General features: G+C 46.3%; 2 protein-coding genes across 3 annotated transcripts in view; one reads left to right on the top strand and one right to left on the bottom strand.

The window, feature by feature from the left end:
* Nucleotides 1-15455, top strand: part of HLCS (holocarboxylase synthetase) — a 193182-nt gene extending 177727 nt beyond the window's left edge. Inside the window, exons 7-11 of the mRNA XM_018052778.1 lie at nucleotides 4598-4665; nucleotides 6137-6297; nucleotides 7891-8005; nucleotides 10151-10364; nucleotides 12122-15455. Coding sequence (XP_017908267.1) covers nucleotides 4598-4665; nucleotides 6137-6297; nucleotides 7891-8005; nucleotides 10151-10364; nucleotides 12122-12293 — 730 coding nt within the window. The 3' untranslated portion in view covers nucleotides 12294-15455. The remainder of the gene's footprint in view (nucleotides 1-4597; nucleotides 4666-6136; nucleotides 6298-7890; nucleotides 8006-10150; nucleotides 10365-12121) is intronic.
* Nucleotides 17040-19463, bottom strand: part of SIM2 (single-minded family bHLH transcription factor 2) — a 49995-nt gene continuing 47571 nt past the window's right edge. Inside the window, exons 11-12 of one of the 2 annotated variants that reach the window (XR_001918492.1) lie at nucleotides 18679-19200; nucleotides 17040-18591 (exon numbers count right to left, since the gene is read on the bottom strand). Coding sequence is in view for 1 of the 2 variants with exons in the window: in XM_018052772.1 (XP_017908261.1) it covers nucleotides 18758-19200 (443 nt within the window). In the remaining variant the exon portion in view is untranslated. Of the gene's footprint in view, nucleotides 19201-19463 lie in introns of both variants that reach the window. The other variant, XM_018052772.1, reaches the window with a different exon arrangement.

The raw sequence follows: 19463 nt of genomic DNA, 5'->3' as shown, positions 1-19463 counted from the left end.
AAATATACATTTCTAAGAAGGACTTCTTTGGATGACTTTTCTGCTTTGTACTTTCCTGTGTTTTTCCAGTAACTACGCTCATAACTTAAAGTAACCACAGCTAATATTTTGGTATATTTCCTAATAATTTTTAAAAGTATATTTTAAAGCACCTGTGGAATCATGCTGCATATAGGAGTTTCCACACTCTCTAAATCTTCTAATGGTGTTCAGCGGGCATTTGCCGGTATCACTGATGGCTTTATGATATTTTTTCATGTTGGGGATACTATGATTTTTCTTTCCTCTATTGTGGACTGTTTGTACTGCTTATGATTTTTTTCACTGTGCAATGCTGTGATGAAATAGCTGTGTCCCTTAATTATTGTTTCCCTGTCTGAATATTCCTTAGAATTCAATCTTAGGGATATAGTCACTGGGTGAGAAGGTATAAAAATTTTAAGGCTCCCATTGCATATGAACAGACTGGTTTGAAGAATTTCTGCTCTTTAGTTACAAATTAAATAAGGTCTTGTTCATTGGTTATAATAAAATGGATGCTACAGGTGACTGTTATTATCTTATTTTTAAAGCAGGTCTTTTAGTCCTATTCTTTGACGTATTTACAAATATTATGAATGTGTGCTAAGTCACTTCAGTTGTGTCTGACTCTTTGAGACCCAGTGGACAGTAGCCCTCCAGGCTCCTCTGTTCATGGGATTCTGTGGGTTCCCAACAAATATTATATCTAAACATAAAAACCATGCTTCTTTCCCCCAAATTTTTCAAAAATAATTTTCAAATTAAATGCAAGCAGTCATCAATGGATAAAGTTGTGGTGTGTGTGTATATATATATAATGGAATGTCACTCAGCCATAAAAAGGAATGAATTTGAGTCAGTTCTAGTGAGGTGGAATGAGAAAAACAAATGTTGTAACACACATATATGGAATCTGGAAAAATGGTACTGATGAACCTATCTGCAGGGCAGGAATACAATGGGGAAAGGAGGGGGTGGGATGAACTGAGAAAATAGTATTGATATATATATATATATATATATATATATATACACATTACCATATGTAAAACAGCTAATGGGAAGTTGCATGTAATGCAGGGAGCTCGACCTGGTGCCCGGTGACAACCTAGAGGGGTTGGGATGGGGTGGGAGGAGGGAGGGAGATTCAAGAGGGAGGGGACAGGTGTGTACTGGTGGCTGATTCACGTTGTATGGCAGAAACCAGCACAAACTGTAAAGCAATTATCCTCCAATTAAAAATAAAATAATTTTTTAAAAAAACAGGTAAGCAGTCACCTTAAAGAAAGTTTAAAAAAATAAAATCATCCTAATATAGCCACAATTATTCTTTTGTCGAATCTCCCTCCCTCGCTTTTCTGTGAATTTTACACGGTTGGGGTAAAAGTGTACGTAGGTTTCATATCCTATTTTTTAAAATTGAAAATTCTATTGCAAGCATTTTTCTGTGTTGTATGTAATCTTCATAATTATCATTTCCCTAGTGAACTCTTATGTTTTTTCCAAATTTTCACTTTTATAGCACTGTGGTGAGTGTGGACTATTTCTTTAGGTTTGAATCCTCAAAGTGGATTGCTTTGACTCTGAATATAAACTTCCGTTCACTCAAAACTTTCACTCGCTTATACTGGTCTGTCTGGTTAGTTTCAGTGTCTTTGGTGTTCTAGAAGCCACCGTCTTCTAGGTTAGTGGCTTTTCCCACAGCCACGTGGAAGTCAGGGTGTTCTGGTTGGCAGAGCATGCAGTGGGAGCTGCGATGTCCTTAGCAACAAGGTGTTCCTGGCCCTGTCCTGTTTGCCAGGTGAGCCTTGGGGCTCTGCGTATTTCAGCCCGAAGCTGTTGTTTAGTTGCTAAGTCATGTCCGACTCTCTAGTGACCCGGTGGAGGATAACCCACCGGGCTCCTCTGCCCATGGGACCTCCTAGGCAAGCATACTGGAGTAGATTGCCATTTCCTTCTCCCGGGGATCTTCCCACCCCGTAAATCAAACCTGCGTCTTCTGAATTGGCAGGCAGATTCTTTACCGCTGGGCTAGAAGGGAAGTGTGCCAAAACAGAGCCATCTCCTCCCGTGTCCTGGTGGTACCCAGTGCCTGCCCCAGCTGCTGATCTCAGGAACCGTTTACTAAACAGCCTTTTCCAACAAAGAAAAAAACCACAGAGGTGGGGAGGTGTCACTATGTAACCTGCTCCCCGCTTCCCCCCCCTTTTCTATTTCCTTTTGTCAGAACGACATCAGCTCGGGTTAGAAATGCATTTAGGGTGTCTCCTTTCCACTAAAGCAACCTAGCAACTCTACCTTCGGAGATGCAAATTTTCGATTTTGCCAAAGTTCATAAATGCTTCTTTGTGGACCGTGCCGTGTGGTTCTGCCCCCAGAACTATCTCAGATCGCACAAATAAACCTAGCCGTTTTCACCTGGCTCAAACTAAGCATTACCCATTCCCCCGCCCCCTCCCCATTCATTGTTTCCCTCCTCACAGAATTTCCTCTTGGCCTTCAGCGTCACAAGCTCAGTCTTCTCATCAATATGCCCTGTTCACTGCTGCCAAGCCTCCAGCAGTTTAGTGCGTACGTTCCCTTCATCATTTTTCTTTGTTCTGGAGGCTTCTGGAAGCCTGTGTTTGGTTTCTGAACCTTCCCACCTCCCCACACCTAACTCCACCATCACCGTGGCTGGCTCTAGCCATGACTGTCTACCATTTACCTGTTTATTTACAGAACATCTGAGATGGAAAAGAGCCTTTGCAATCTACTCACACGTGCAAAATCACCGTGCCCCCCCCATCCCCTTTGCATAGAAAACTTCTTTAGGTCTCCCCATCCCCTCGCCCCAGAGCCCAGCAGCCTTCGGAGCCCAGGTAAAGGTGGCTGGGTCTCTGCTGAGCCAGAGAAGACAATCTTATCTCCCCGCGTGGACAAAGCTTCCTTCTTCGGATTTTCCACGCAAGAAAAGGACGCTTTATTCTTGGAGCCCAGCAGCGTATAAGCAGAGCCGATCTCAATGGGTTATTCATGGTGTCCAAGAGAAATACCTCTGGAGCTGTATTTCATGTGAGATGGAAGTGGGCTTGGCACCCAGACAAGGGGGCTGCCTGCTCGCTGGCATGTCCTGTGCCTGTCGGCCCGGCCCAGCCCTTGCCCCGGGTGGCTGGGCTCTTCTTAGCCAGCCAAGGGCTCCCCCTCACCACGCCTGGGCACCACGAGGCTCTGCCCCCCAGGGTCACAGAGAGGCGCTCTGAGTGTTTTGGCCTTTAAGTGTTCTCCTCTCACTGTGTCTAACGCTCCACTCCGTTCCCCGAGCCAGACAGTGGAGGAAGCGCTTTCTGAGCGTGGTCCCTCTTCTCAGAGCAGGGATGCTCTGGAACCCGCCCTCAGAACAGAGTACCACCTCGCTGTCACTTCTGCCCTTGTTACTCCCCTCACCCCCAGAAAGTATTTCAGAGACATCCTGGCAGCTGCACTGACAGGTCTGATTTTTCACTTTGTTCAGTAAGTCCTACTGAGAGCTAGGAGGCGTCCCAGGTGGCACTAGTGGAAAAGAACCCACCTGCCAGTGCAAGAGACGACAGGTTCGATCCCTGGGTTGGGAAGATCCCCTAGAGAAGGGCGTGGCAACCCACTCCAGGATTCTTGCCTGGAGGATCCCAGGGACAGAGGAGCCTGGCAGGCTACAGTCCATGGGGTCGGGCTACAGTCCATGGGGTCGGGCTACAGTCCATGGGATCGCAAAGAGGCAGAGCTATGCCTGCTCATTTCCTGGGAATGCAGAGGAAAACCTTCCCAGTGTGAGTTAAATACGTAGAATGGAGCTGGGAGGAAATTCTCAGAGTGAGGGTTTTCCGCGCCGCACCCCCCCCCCCCCCCCCCGTTTCCTTTTCTTGGGGAAAAAAAAAAGTTTATGTTGACTCTCTTGCTGGAGATACAGTTCCCATTTCTACCCTTCCCCCAAAGGGAAGTTTGTATTCTTTTAAATAAAAACCATTTTAAAAGCAGAACTCAAGCCTAAAAGGATCCAAGGTTCTCCTGAGTTCTCAGAAGGTGTAGATTTATTTACTATAGTTAAAACATAATTAGTTCTCGGGGGATAGTGTGTCTTTTAAACAGCTTTATTGCCACCATATTAGTTTTCTGAATAATCAGAAACTTCTGTTATGATTATGTTCCAGTGTGCAGACAGAAACGCGCCTAAGTAGAAACAAATGTCAGGAATTGCTAGTTGTCACTCGCAGAAGGGGACACCACCTCAGCGGGGGAAGGAGGAATTTGATAGGATATTCCGAAGAAATATAACCTAACAATGTCTTGGGTAAACTGAATGATAGCTTGGGCAGGTACTCGTGCCCCACCCCCCAGTCCACTTTTTTTTCCTTATTAAATGGTGTTTCCTGCATCCCTTTTCCATCATTCTCACTCCAGAAGCTGGGAATGGGCCCAGTATCCCTTGAAACCCGGAAGACGGCCCTTCCTTACTAACACTTTTGCAAATGGAAGCAAACAGCGTCCCCCACCTTGAGCCATAGGCTCCCATGTCCTGTCCCAGTTCTGGCTCACCAGTCTTTCCCATCGTTTGCAGGTTGATGTTTGAGATGCCGCAGGAAATGGGTTTAATAGCCATCGCAGTCCGCCAGACGCAGGGCAAAGGTCAGTCATCTTTTGTTACCGTTTCTGTTGTTTTTGTTTTCTAAAATCTGTGACTCTCTCGTGGCCAGAGAGCCAACTGATTGCATGTGCTTATCATTGAGATGACTCCAGTTAGAAGTTGTTTGTTTTCACATTGCCCTAAAATGGAGGAAGAGGAAGGGAAATTGATTAGAAGGCTGAACTTCAGTAGAATTCAAGTGTTCCCTCAAACCAAGATGTTTATTAAATCACTTGACATCCACCTGTGATTGTTTTAACGTTCTTTTACCTACATCTTGTAAATTCCTCTTCCCGACACATTCTAGGCATTACCGTTTGTGAATAATAACTATGGTAGAGAGACATTTGTTTTCCAGAAGGTTCTCTGGGAGGTGTCTTCCGCGTCTAGACTGAGTGTCACCTGTCTTTCATCTGCCAGCCCCCACCCTGGCTGGCACTGGCGTTTGCATGGAGTGGGCCCTCGATTAGTGGACACTGCCTGTTCACAGAGGGCCCACCAAGGAGCAGAGGGCTGTCCAGAGCTTCCACCCCCTGCTGACCTTCAGAGGCAGGAGCCCACATCCTCCCAGAATCCACTTGGGTTCCAGCTGCAAGCAGATTCTTCCTGCTCAGGGGTCATACGTGGGCCACTGTCCCCTGCCCCTCCCCACCCCCAGCAGGTACCAGGCAGACCCCCAACTTTTAACTCTCAGAGGCTCTTATGCCTTTCCCAGAAGAAGCAATAAATTGAGAAATCCACTGTTTCCACTTCTTTCTCCTGAGCATGTCTTTTGAACATAACTCAAAGAAAGAAAAAAGAATTATTCAAGGCTGTGGTGCTCAATACAGTAGTTTAAAAAAAAAAAAAAAAAGAGCCAGGGAAGAAATTATGTTATACCTCTCTTTTGAGAGAGGTATACTCTCTCTTTTATTTCCTCAACTTCTTTTTTAAGAACAATAACTCGAGTTAATATCAGGAATCATTTTTCAAATTCAGCTTCCTTTAAAAAATAAATAAATACCATCCAGTCCCCCCACTTAAAAGTGTACAGTTCTATGGTTCTGTGAGACCATCACAGTTGGGATCACTTCTGAAAAACATGGCTTCCAGGACCTCTCCTGGATCAGTGTAGGTTCGGTCCAGTTTCCCCACTGTCTCCATTTCTGCCTGCATTGCCATGTGGTGAGAATTAAACCGAGTGAGGTTCAGACACTGTGTAAGACTTTGAATCATCAAAGCATGGATGATATGAGGCAGAACATTATGCTAATAATCGGAAACTTGTTCAGCCACGGAGCAGATTTTAAACAGCTTCTCTGTTGTTGAGTTAACCCCAGAATCTCCAGGCATTTTCATCAGTCCGGGCTTGTTCCAGCGGCGCACATCCTCCGTTTGCGTTTCTGAGCCCTCCACGTATTTTCTGGCATCATGTGCACCTCAGTCTGCTCACAGTTCAGGCTGGCCATTTTCCTGACGGGGCTTGTGTTCCAGGGCGGGGAAAGAATGCTTGGCTGAGCCCCTTGGGATGCGCCCTTTCCACCCTGCTGGTCTGCATCCCGCTGAGATCCCCGCTGGGACAGAGGATTCCGTTTGTCCAGCATCTGATGTCCCTGGCCGTCGTAGAGGCAGTAAGATCCATCCCCGGGTACCAGGTATGTGCAGTTCATCACTGATACATCCCTGCCATGCACGCACATCTCCGTTTAGGCATGTTTGTAGCGCGTGTGTGTCTGAATGGCTGCTGTGTGTGGAGCCTCAGCCTGCTTTTTGTATAGCTGGCTGCAGAGAGCTCCTGGAGTTTTAAAAGTGCCGTCAGGTTGATAGCTGCTTCGGGCTTGCTGGAATGTGTTTGTTTCCCAGAATTTCCCTTCTGTGCTGCTGAGAGATGTGTCCAATGTCCTAGTAAAGGCAGGCCTTTCTTTTCCTTTTCTTTCTTTTTGATTGAAGCACATTGGACTGGATGAGTCTATTTATCCATGGTGTTTTCTGGTGAAAAGCCTTTTTTCATAGGCCTAAACAAACCTCGGGCAGCCAGTCTGTGTGCCTCAACTTCACAGTCCTGGCAGGAGGTGGGGTTCCAGGTGGCCCAGTTCAAGGCAGTGTCTACTCTCGGGCCGTTCCCCGGAGGGCACAGGCAGCCTTGCCCAGGCCACGCCCCTCAGGATGGAGAGGCAGCAGGCCACTGGACCGCTCTGTTTCTGTTACCCAGGTTGACCGCTGGCACTTCATGGAGACTAATAAACTCAGTATCCTCTAATCAGTCAGTTCAGTTCAGTCGCTCAATCGTGTCCGACTCTTTGCGACTCCATGGATCGCAGCACACCAGGCCTCCCTGTCCATCACGAACTCCTGGAGTTTACCCAAACTCATGCCCGCTGAGTCGGTGATGCCATCTAGCCATCTCATCCTCTGTCGTCCCCTTCTCCTCCTGCTCTCAATCTTTCCCAGCTTCAGGATCTTTTCCAATGAGTCAACTGTTCACATCAGGTGGCCAAAGTATTGGAGCTTCAGCTTCAACATCAGTCCTTCCAATGAACACCCAGGACTGATCTCCTTTAGGATGGACTGGTTGGATCTCCTTGCAGACCAAGGGACTCTCAAGAGTCTTCTCCAACACCACAGTTCAAAAGCATCAATTCTTCGGCGCTCAGCTTTCTTTATAGTCCAGCTCTCACATCCATACATGATGTGATATGACTCAGTAAAATGAGTTGCTCCTGTGTATCTCCATAGCATTCTACTCAAGACATTTCTGCCTGATTCTGGTTAGTTCAAGGCCATCCTTCACTCTGGAGCAAGAGCTCCTTAAGGAAAAAGAGCCCCCAAGAGTATTGTTACCTGCCTTCAGCCCCACCCCACTGCCCCTCCCCCACCGCCCGCCCTCCTCCCTAGCACATGATGGTCCCCTTTGCTGTGGTTATTGATCTTGGGATAATCGATTTAATTCCCAAGCCGGGCGTCTTCAGTGTTTCTGATGGCGGTGCACAGTGAAGAGGGAGAGGAGACCGATATTCCTGTGCTCTTTAGGTCTCCTTCCTCTGGCCCCGCGGGGCACTTTACTACTCCAGGTATTGCTCCAAAGAGGTGATCAGCTGTCTGAAAAAGAAGAGAGCCCGAGACTCCCTATTCTGTCCATTTCTAGAATATTCTGCTCATCTTTGTGTTTTCTTTTTTAAGTTGGACGACCTCTCCTGGTCCCTTTGTGTCTTGAGACTGCTTGATTAATATGCAGATTTTCCTTTCAGGATATCAATTTGCGAGTGAAGTGGCCCAATGATATTTATTACAGTGACCTCATGAAGCTTGGTGGAGTTTTGGTTAATTCCACACTTATGGGAGAAACATTTTATATACTTATTGGTAAGTTTTTAAAGCCCTTCCCCCTAGAATTTTTAGATTAATAGAAATGAAATGGCTCACACATGGCTCCATTGAGGGGAGTGGATTATCATCCGGGATTTCTTTTTCTTTGAGCTTTGACTTATAGAATACAATATGTATGCAGAACAGGCCAGGTGGGTAGAAAGCCTTTCAGAGAGTTTAGCGTTTGTACCTCTGGCAGTGGAAACCACCACATGGGTATCTCATCAAACAGGCTTTTTCTTACACCTCTCTACACTCCCGCTTCTTGTTGAAGATATCCACTTCGTTGCTTGGTAATAAGAAAAGTTAATTTCAAGGATGGGTGTCCTTGCGTTCTTAATCTGACCTTCCCAGGCCATGGAAAAGCTGCCTTCTTTTTGACCTTCAGAAGACCCTCCAGGCTGGTCAGGGTGAGGTAAAGGTTCCCCGTTTCACCTCAGCAGATCCTCATCAGGCAAGGAGATGGATTCAGAAGCAGTTCGAGGAGTTCCTAGGTGTCCCAGGTCATCCAAGCATCACCTTCTCCCTAATGCCCAGAGGAACTGGAGTGGGGTTCAGAAATCAGCAGTGGACAAGAAACGTGTGGTGGTGTGTGGGGAGTGCCAGCCAGAGAAGACACGGCGTGTGTTTCCAGCGCTGCTGCCAACTGGCAGTGTTATTCGAGGGAGGTTATTTCCTCCCCTCCAAGCTCCGTCTCCCGTGTGTAAATGAGTAACTGGGCTGGATACAGAGGTTCTGAATTAGGGACAAAGGATGGCTTCAGGGAGCTGAGGAATTCTCTTTCAGTGAGGGGGGAACCAAACTTCCCTCTGAGAGAATTCATAGCTTTTCTTGACGTCTTAAGGCCATGGGAGGTAAGCAGGGGGCACAGAGGGCATCTTTGGGGAAAGATTCAAAAAGTCACCATCAGTGGCGCCTGCTGGTCCTTAGAAAGACACAGCCTAAGTTGGCAGCAGTCCACGTGGCTCTCTCCCCAGGACCGTGCATTTTCCGAGTGCAGGGGAGCTTCTTCAGTGCTGCGTACGCTTAGCTGAGTGCCTTACACCGGCACAGGACCTTCCGTTCTTGTGTACATTGTTGATGAAAGCACAAACGAACAACTGCGAATTCTTCCCTGCTTTTGTAGTTGTTTGTTTTTCCCCAGGTGTCATTTACATTGGTTTGTATTTTAGTAGCCAGTATATTAAAAAAAATAATAATTTGGGGCCAGCCAAGCCTTCCCTTCATACCGAAAACAGCTCAGCACATTTATCAAAAAGTACTGTTATTATGAGCGTTATTATTCTAAGACAAGTATTTGGGAACTTCTCTTCTCAGAGGCCCTGGAAAAATGGTCAGCTCACTTGCCTAGTTCTTACAGTATTTCACTTCTTATTGAAGCCCTCTTTGAGGTTGATTCAGGGCCCTGCTGAAAACTAAATCTCAGCTTTTCTGAAGAATCCCCTTACCCCGACCCAGCAGAGAACAGCGGTGTTAAGTAACGACAGAGATAAGCTGGTAACTCTCTACTGAAGCCTTGGTTTAGGGGCCTGTGAAAGAGCCACTGAACGTGGGTTGGCCCTGTGCCAACAACGTAACTCTAGCACCAAAGACTTCCAAGGATAAAGCATTAAAGGATGTGTTTGGGCTTATGCCATGATCGAGGTTGGAAGTCTTTGAATCCAGAGTTTACTCCTTAAGACCTGAATAAACTTCTTTATTTTCAAGCATGTGTTCTGTTATTCAAGTAGAAAAAGAAACGAGATTTTATTTTACATCGGGTTCAGCGCTGAGCTCCAATTCTTGGCTAGACCACAGGAGGTATCATTTAAGAAGCAACTCTGTTCATCCCTTTCTGCTTAACTGAATCTAATATGACTTGCTTTTTTTTTTCCACCCCCAACCAATGTGTAATATGTTTGGAATGGCTCTGGTTTGATGAGGATAGTAAGGGAAGGATGAAAAAGGAAGATGGACTCCGAGATATAAGTCCTTCTCTAACTGGCCAGAGACAAAAAAAAAAAAAAAAAAACCTCAAAATGAGGACAAGGAAGCAGCAAGTTGAGCGTAAACGATGTAACTTTTTCCAGGCGGTCGGGAGAGACGTGTGACGTCGTCAGTAGGTAGAGCTGTTCACCTTGTCCATCGTTTCTCTCCGTTCAGGCTGTGGATTTAACGTGACGAACAGCAACCCCACCATATGCATCAATGATCTCATCACAGAATACAATAAGGAACACGGGGCAGAGCTACAGCCCTTGAGAGCTGACTGCCTCATCGCCCGAACGGCAACCGTGCTGGAGGAGCTGATCGACACGTTTCAGGACCAGGGGCCCAACGGCGTTCTTCCTCTCTACTATAAATACTGGGTACACAGGTCAGTGCTGGCCTGTCTGCATCCTCTTAAAATCCCTTTACTAAACACAGGTCTGGGTAATCCTCTTTGACTGATGGATAAACCGGGGGGATACCACCTTGAGCGAGTGAGCATCACCAGGAATGGGGACAAACGGGCAATCCCGTGCCTCCAGGTGGGACTCACTGGGAGAGACACCACATCACTGAAGACTTTCCTGCCCCAGTGTGTGTTTAAACCGAATCTGATTGTGAGGCAACAGGCAAATCTTAAATTGTGGAACATTCTCTCGGTAACTATCATTTTCAAAGGGAGACCTCCCAGCCTCAGCCTTAGCTGGGAACTTTGTTAGAAACACAAACTCTTTTTTTTTTTTTTTTTTTTTCTGTGTTCAAATTCTATTTTTCTCATTTGGTGACTTCTGTTTATTAAAAATTTTTTATTTGGAGGATAATTGCTTTGCAATGTTGTGCTGTTTCCTCCCATACAACATTCATGTTGTAGGCACACCTGTGTATCCCACAGGTATCCATACATCCCCTCCCGCTTGATCCTCCCACCCACCCCCCACCCTCTAGGTTGTCACCGAGCACCACGTTGAGCCCCCTGTGTTTTACTGCAGTTTCCCACTAGCTGTCTATTTTACATATGGTAATGTATATGTAGAAATGCAAATTCTTAACTCCTCCCCTGAGGCTGGGGCCCAGCACTCCTGTTTTAACAAGGGCTCCAGCAAGCTTTCAGGCACCTTAGTTTGGAAAAGTACTGATGTTGACCAATAGGGGCCTCTACCTTTTAGCAATGTCAAGGTCTTAGAAACAAAGAGAAGGGAGGAGATTTTTGAGATTAAAAAGACTCACGAGGCATGTCAGCTGAATGCAATATGAGATTCACAATTAGATCCTGGAAGGGAGAGAGCACCCACAGAAGATATTAATGGGATGATGGGGACTTTTGCACAGAGACAGATATTCAATAATGTATCAAGATCACATTTCTTGAGAGTGATAATGATATTCTGGATTTAAGAAGATTATTCTTATTCTTATACTTGCTGAAATATTTAAAGTGTCATGATGCCTACAACTTATTTTTAAATATCAGGAACCCCCTTCCACTCCCCATAAAACAGTGTGTGAGCACGAACACTGAGGAAAAACTGCAAATATGGAAAACGTTATCAGTTAGTGTAAGTGAAGAGGGCATATGAGGTTCGTTGTACTATGTTCCCCCTTTTCTGTCGGTCTGAAATTCTTCAAAATAAAAATGGGGGAGGTTCAGCTTCTGTATGTTTAAAACTGTTAAGAAGGCTATAACTCAGGAGGTGCATTTGGAAAAATACTGAAAACAAATCGAATTAGCATGCGTTTAACTTATAATCAATGCACCCCAACTCGATAAAAGTCTTCTTTTCAGAACAGCTAGAAAGAGGCCAATCTTATCTCAGCCAAAAGCCTGGAGGGTTGCAGTGTTTCTTTAAAGTGCTAGAGGGTGAAGGAAGTGGCGCAAAAAAATCCTTCCGGATGTTCAGAATTAGGAGTGACAGTGTTTGCAAGAGAAGCAATTCCTAACTCCCTGTTGGACTTGATTACATTCTGGTAGTCACCGAGACAGTTCAGGCAGGACCAGTGAAAGGCAGAGCTCGGGCCCAGATGCATTTTAACTGTACCAGCCCAGCCTCCTTTCTCCCACCAGCCCTGAATCCTTTCCCATAACAGAGGATTGCCTCCGCTGCCTCTCACATGTCCCAGTGACCAAGGGCTGTTCTTCCTTTTCAGTGCTCAGCAAGTCCACCTGGGAAGCGCTGAGGGACCAAAGGTGTGGATAGTTGGCCTGGATGACTCCGGGTTCCTTCTGGTCCACCAGGAAAACGGCGATGTGGTCACGGTGCATCCTGACGGCAACTCCTTTGACATGCTGAGAAACCTCATTGTCCCCAAAGAGCGGTAGTCCCCGCTGGGGACTGACAGACAGACTGAAAGGGCAGAACTGAGGTGGGAGGCTTCCCCTTGGATTTCTGCTGCCTTTCCTAGCCCGTGGAGCGGAAAAACTAAATCAGAGTTGTTGACGATTTTTTTTTTTCTCCCTCCAATTAACCTGTTCATTCTTAAATTTTGTTCGGGGTAGAGGGTCGATCGCTAGAAAGATTTAGTTCAGGTAAAGACCTGCCATAGATGTGAGATTTGTTCTCCCTTCTTGAAATTGGATGTGTGTTAATTGGCAAAAAAAAAATAGTTTTAACATGGAAACAGCAATGGACTAATTCACGTTTTCCCAGTAGTGGAGATCTTTGCGCGTGCTCAGTCATGTCCGACTCTTTGCAACCCCATGGACTGTAGCTCACCAGGCTCCTCTGTCCGTGGGATTCTCCAGGCAAGGGTACTGGAGTGGGTTGCCGTGCCCTCCTCCAGGGGATCTTCCTGGCCCAGGGATTGCCTCTCTTGTATCTCCTGCAGTGGCAGGTGGATTCTTTACCACTAGCCACCTGGGAAGCCCAGTGAAGATCTTTATCCCTAGACTATTAAAAACATTTTTTAAAAAAGCTTTCAGGCCCTGGTCATTGGTGAGTTAGGAGTATGGTAACACTGTTTACAGGAATCCAGGGAGGTGTTTTCCTATAGGAACATACACTGGTACTTAGTCATCATTTTTTGTTTGTTGTTTGTTCAGTGAAGAAAAGAGAAGGAAGATTTCTAAGCCTTATTCTCAGCCTGGTGGTTTGTGGTCCAATAGCAATGTCTACATGCTACAGAGGCACCCCTAGCTACTTTGGCTGTAATGACCTTGTAGAAGGAATCAGTTAATTACTTTGACATTAATTAATGAGCTTTCCTCAGTTTAAATTGACTGAATATTCTGCCGTGATGGGATCAAGTTCAAGATCCTTAAAGCATTGATTAGGTACTGGCTTGGATGTGAGGGTGGGTGATTTGGCTCCAACAGCTGGAGATGAAGTCTCCCTTTCATACCACACGCAAAGGAGGATTTGGAGCTTTAAGCTAGCTTCGGGCTTCCTTTGAAATACAGAGCATTCCTGCAGGACTATATAGACGCACACAGTATAGATGTACATGGCATTTTATTGCTAAGTCACAGTTTTTTGCCCCCTTTTCACATTGCCAAAAAGAGTTATTGCTATTGCATGCTATCAGTTAAGAGCGTGTGTGTGTGTGTGTGTGTGAAGTCTTAAAAGATGTTCAAAATCTGATGCCCTATGAGTCTCCATGAAAGAACAAAAGAAAGGAAGCCTTTTGATATGCATTTGCTCTTTCCAGATGTATTCCATGCTTTTTCCATGTACGTCCTATCTCCACTGAACTTGAGACTCATAACACATTACTTTTCAGCCTGAAGAGGCCACTTTTTGTCCGCTTTTCTCTCTTCCTGCCAATCCCAACTGGAATTAGTGAAAAGAAAAGTTGATGAGGCTCTCAGCTTTGAACAGAACCCCCTTATTGTGGTCCAGCACTGTCCTTCTCCAGCTTTAACTGGCCAAGCTAACTCCAGAAAGCTGTGGTTTTCGGTATAAAAATCTGTCTACCTTTAGCCAGGCACAGGCAACCCATAGAAGGAAAAAAATAACATGTTTAGTCAAGTACACTAACCCAATATGTATGTTTTGGAAATGTAACTTGAAAAGATTTCAGAAGTCATACTTTGCAAATAAGGCTTCAACTAGAATTATTTTTCTTAACAAAACACTCTCTCCTAAAATGCCCAAGTCTAAATAAAAGTTTGAAGTCCACAGCACCCCAAATTTACCAAATGGACTCACCCTGGAGAGGGCATCTGCAAAATATCATTAAGAATAAAGTTCTCAGGCTGATGTTGCAAGTTTGACTTCTCAAACTCTGTAATATGAGGCACACCATGTCTCAGAGCTGCCATCGTTAACTTTTTGCATTTCTTTGGGGGGTTATTTAATGAAAAACATGCTCTGATTTGTTTTAAGCTGAAGTCCTACTCTAGACAGTCTGCTTTAGGGAAAAAATAATGTTATCATTTAATTTCCTTTTGGTAAATTAAAACTAATGAAGTGTGGCCACGTCACAGCAGATGGAGATGCTCTGGGCGTATCGCTTTGCCCCTGCGCTTTCAAGACTGTTCTTATTTCTTACTTGTGCCCGACACCCAGTTGTCTTGAGGGAGGCAAAACAGACTTGGAACAGATGCTGCATTTTGCATAAACCCGACTTTGCCTCAGATGAACCAAAGACTTTTGAAATTCTGCTTCTTATAGAACAGCTGAATAAAGGCATTTTGCTTACAGCTGTTAGCATTAGGAAAACTTGCTACGCTGCACTTGTCAATTTGGGTGCAGTTTATGCACCCAGCGACCTAGGATCTCAAGGAGCTTTAAAGTCTTAACGAGAACCTCACGTTTTTCTCTTAATCTTTAAAACACAGCACCTACACTCAGGGTTGGCATGTGCTTTTGGGACATTTGAATTGTGCCCTAGTGTGGCGGCTGCACATTGTTACATGAAAGGCAGGAAGGACGGCAACCCCTCGCTGGTAGCAAATTTCAGGGGAACTCTAAAACAGGACCCAGCAATAGCTGGGCTTTCCGAGCCACACAACCCCCCCCCCGGCCCGCCCCCGCAGCATTCCTTGGCACTGTCATCCTGGCAGCATGTACAGTGCTGGGGCACAGTCGGAAGGATCTGTGTCCCCCAGGGGCTCTCTGCTACAGCATAGTAGACTGCCCGATGTGGGAGCAAGTGGTCCAAGGAGGGGTGGGTCCACAGGCCCAGGCCTGGGGTATCATGCACCTCCAACCCTACCCCAAACTCCCACCACCTACACACATGGGGAAGACTACGTGGGCATCCCTCACCCTCGAGTCTGGGAACCAGGGGAGAAGCCAGCCTCAGCCAGCCGTTTCAGAATCCATAAAGGAGATGTTTTAGGCTTTCGTTCTGTAGGTCTGTTTGGTCTTAATGGGCAAAGAATGGAGAAATCGGTATTCCTAACTACTATGCATTATTTGAAATAAGCGTTAAACCTCTGCATTTTTAGTTTTTCAAAGACTCATCTCTGAAACATAATTACTTTAAACCGATGCCTATAAAAAGCAAGTCTACCAAAATAAATTTTGAGACCTTCTCTGTAGTTTGGGCTTATTTTTTATTTTTACCATGTTTCATTTGTCAAAATAAGCAGTTCCTTTCGGTTACAATATTTTTTTTATTCATATTTAAACATTTAAAAAAATAAATACTTTTACATCATAAGGAATAGGTATATGTAAATATTAAGAAGCTGGTTGCTTTCTTAAAAATGTAGTTGTGAAAAATGTGTTATGTATCATACAAAAGAGAAGTCATATTACTTCAAAGAATGAAACTCAGAAAATCCCAAAAGTTCAAAAATATTTAACTAAAGTGAGAAATACATTTAATAATGTAAATTTTTTAGTTTAAAGTTTTTAACAACAAATTTAATATAAGAACATGTTCTGTTCTTGTCCAGTTGTTCTTCCTCTTTTCTGAGAACTACTTGACTTTTGTCTCCACAGTTCTTCCCCAAGATTTCAACCGTATTTATCATACTTAAGTTTAGGAATAGCTTGAATAATGCATCTTCGATAACTCAAGGGCTGCAATTCACTAAAATTTCCACAGTAATTTTATGTAATTTATTTGAAATTTTTCTTTTATCTGTAGCAGCCCCCCCCCCCCCCAGTTTACCTAACCATCTAGAAAGTGTTAGTTGCTCACTCGTGTCCAACTCTTTGTGACCCCATTAACTGTAGCTGCCAGGCTCCTCTGCCCATGGAGTTCTGCAGGCAGGAAGACTGGAGTGGGTAGCCATTCCTTTCTCCAGGGAATCTTCCCAACCCAGGGATCAAACCCAGGTTTCCTGCATTATAGAAAGGTTCTTTACTGGCTGAGCCGTCATAAACTACAGTAGACTTTATACAGGATTCATTGATGGAGTAAACCCCTCCCATCCTTAGGATCCAAGGGAGGAAGGCATGGCCATTGGAATTAATATGATCAAAGGGGTGGGGATGAGGGAGCAGAAAACACAAGCTCTTACAGATTTTCTCAGAGCAGCACTTCACACCCTGTTCACTTCTCTGCAAAGGTATGAATGGAATGGCTTTCTAGAAAGGGCTTCCAAGAACATAAAGGAATTCCTTTCCCTTGGAGGCCCAGTGGAAGGAGGGACAAACCAGTCTTGAACTGGGCTTATTTTTGAAATCCATTTAATCTGGCATTTTTTTGTCAACATGTTAGGAACCACTACATTTTTCTTTTTTTGTGAAAGACATGCGTATTTATTAACACGCTTTCTCTTCCAGAGCCTCACAGAAGTCGAGAAACAATATCCCCAAGCTTAAATGTGCAGACTAAAAGATGGAGGTAACAATGTCAGGTTGCCGTAGTAACTGCCCTGCCAACTTTGCACAGAGCTGCTGTCCGCCTGGAAGCCAGCTTGCATGGGAATCTTCCTTTATGTTCTAGGTTATGAAAACTGCAATGTCTGTTTAGGCAAGGAAGTTTTTCCTAGTACACATTTTATTTTTCAAGTACACATACCCTCATCATTAAGCCTATTTATGTTAAGGTTTATAAATCTATAACGATTTTCTTTGCTAACAGTAACATCTGGTCTTAAATTGCTCCAGAAGTCCTCACAGTTGTATTTATTTATACAGCCCCCAATGATTAATAACAAGATAGACACAAACGTATTTTACGGTACTTTATTGAAAAATTTCAAGCGAATCTCCTGCTCATCCAACCTGCACCTTCCAGGAATCACAGGTTTAATTATAGGTCTCGACAGCATAAAAACATTACCCCAGGCTTATTTTCTGTGTGTCTACACTCAGAGCAAGCTGCTCATGAAGTATGGCTAAGCACAGTGTCGAGGTGTACACACTGGATTCTTCTGACCTTGCCTCTTCACCGCAAAACACGTGTTCCTAAATTTGCAAACTGTACCATAAGGCAACTGAACCACCCCAGGGAAGCAGGCAGGTCTTCAGAGAGGCGCTGGCTGGACGGCAGGTCCTTTCACATTTCAATAACAGCACATGTAGGTGCTCTCGGATTCAAGGAACAGTGAGTTGGAGACATTGGTGAACAAACTTTCCACACTGAAAGGTGGACATAGTTTCCTAAAAGTAAACCATCTGAAAAAGCAGCAAAATGAGGGAGTGTTTATAGTGAGGAGCAGATTGAAAAAGTGTGGTTCAATGCACTGATCCACTTCGGAGCCATGACAGGATTTTTAAACAGTGAAATCTTGAAGCAAAGTATAAAAATAAAAATTAATGGGAGTTTATCTTAAAAACACTGCTGGTGCTTTATAAAAGATTCCTGTTTACCTGTTACACACATGACGTTCATATGGAGTTTTCTTACTCTGTAGAAAATGCTGAAGACGTGTGTATCATTTTCGTTACATCCGTTTAGCATGTTTTTTCCCGCGAGGCGCAGTCCATTGACAAGTTTCCATATTGCACATGCAGTTTAACTAACTTTATTAGCACTACTTGTATCAAACACGAGCCTAGGGAATTACAGGTCTGTGTGGGCCAGAGGGACTTTGCTTGTCATCAGATTTGACGGGTAGCCAATCCACTGGGCACGGAAATCATCCACCTGTCACTCTCATAAAATATCTGGCTATATATATATATTTTTGCATTTAATGCCTATTCAATATATTCTGAAGGTGCTATTCTCAAGAGTTCACGGGGTTGGGAGGGAATAAAAACTTTGTGAATGCACTTGAGAAGCACAGCCACAGTCACCCCCTTGGTCTCGGCTTGTCGATGTTTGTATTCAAGGGTTAAATGAAAACGTCTCATGAGACTCACGAATGACTTGAAAACTGCGGAGTTGTCGTCCATTCAGGGAACTTAAATCATCACATTCTGCCGTTGACTTAAGAACCTAAAAAGGGCAATGAACACAGGAGGCTTCCCGGGCTGGCCCATCTATCTGACCATCTTCGGGTGGGGTGACCTTCGCAAAGTGGAGTGTCTGGAAATATTACAACTGCTACCGCCCACCCCCCACCCCCGCCAACAGCGGGTCTGTTTCTGAGCATCGGGGGCGCACAGGCCTGATTTCAAGGCGAGGAAACCAAGTCCCCCCCAAGGACGGAGTAGTTGGGGCCACCCCTGGGCGGTCGCCTTTTCAGAAAACCCGGTCTTGGAGAACAAAACGTCGGGCGGTCAGGGTGTCCCCGACGTCGCCGCTTCTGTCCCCTACACGGGCGTTTATGGCATCTACGGTTTAAAAAAAAAATCTAGGAGTCGGCGACGGAGTTTAGTAAAATAGTCGTCTCTGTATAAATTAATTTAAACCGTGCATACACAGCTCGGCCCGTGGACTCGGTGAAGCGGGAGCCCAGGAGGCCGGCCTATGGCTTCTCCGCGCGGGCGGCCGGGCGGGTCACCTGCCGTTGGTGATGATGACCGAGGCGCCCAGGTAGTGTGGCCGCGGCGCGCCGGGCGGCGGGGCGGCGGCGGGGCCGACGGGGCCGGGGGCCCGGGCTCGCAGCGCGCCGCCCGCCGCCTCGGGCGCGCCGGGGCCGCAGGCCAGGCCGGGGGCGCCGGGCGCCGCGCCCCCCAGCGGCCCGCGCCGCGCCAGCACGCGGTGGTAGTTGAGCAGCACCAGCGGCAGCTGCGCGGGCGCGCCCGGGGGCGCGGGGGCCGGCGGCGCGCAGCACTCGGGGGGCGCGCGGCCCAGCGCCAGCCGCGCCCCGTCGCGGGCGGCCTGCCGGGCGGCCTTGGCCGGGCCCGGCGCCGGCTCCTCGCGGTAGTGGCCGCAGCTCGGGAAGCTCGGCGGCGGCGGCGGCGCGGTGTCCTCGCCGAACCTGCGCGCTGCGGCGGGCGCTGCGGGGACAGGCGACACGTTAGACGCCCGCGCGGGGGAGGAAGGGGCCCGCCCCAAGCCACACTCCCCCGGGGGGCCTGGGGCCGCCACCGCCCGGAGCCGCCCGCACCCCGCCAAGTCCAATCGCAAGATGGAAGTGGCCTGTTCTAGGAGCCGCAGGAAGCAGTGAAGAGAAACAGGTGGACTTAATGTTAGCAAGAGCCTTGATTTAATGCCGTAGAGCCGGAAGATTAGTTCAGTGTGTGAGCAGTGTGAAAAGCAG

The sequence above is a fragment of the Capra hircus genome, chromosome 1 (assembly GCF_001704415.2).
Source record: "Capra hircus breed San Clemente chromosome 1, ASM170441v1, whole genome shotgun sequence".
NCBI classification, from domain to species: domain Eukaryota; kingdom Metazoa; phylum Chordata; class Mammalia; order Artiodactyla; family Bovidae; genus Capra; species Capra hircus.
Note: the sequence above shows the minus strand (reverse complement) of the source record. Positions and strands in the feature narration are given on the sequence as shown.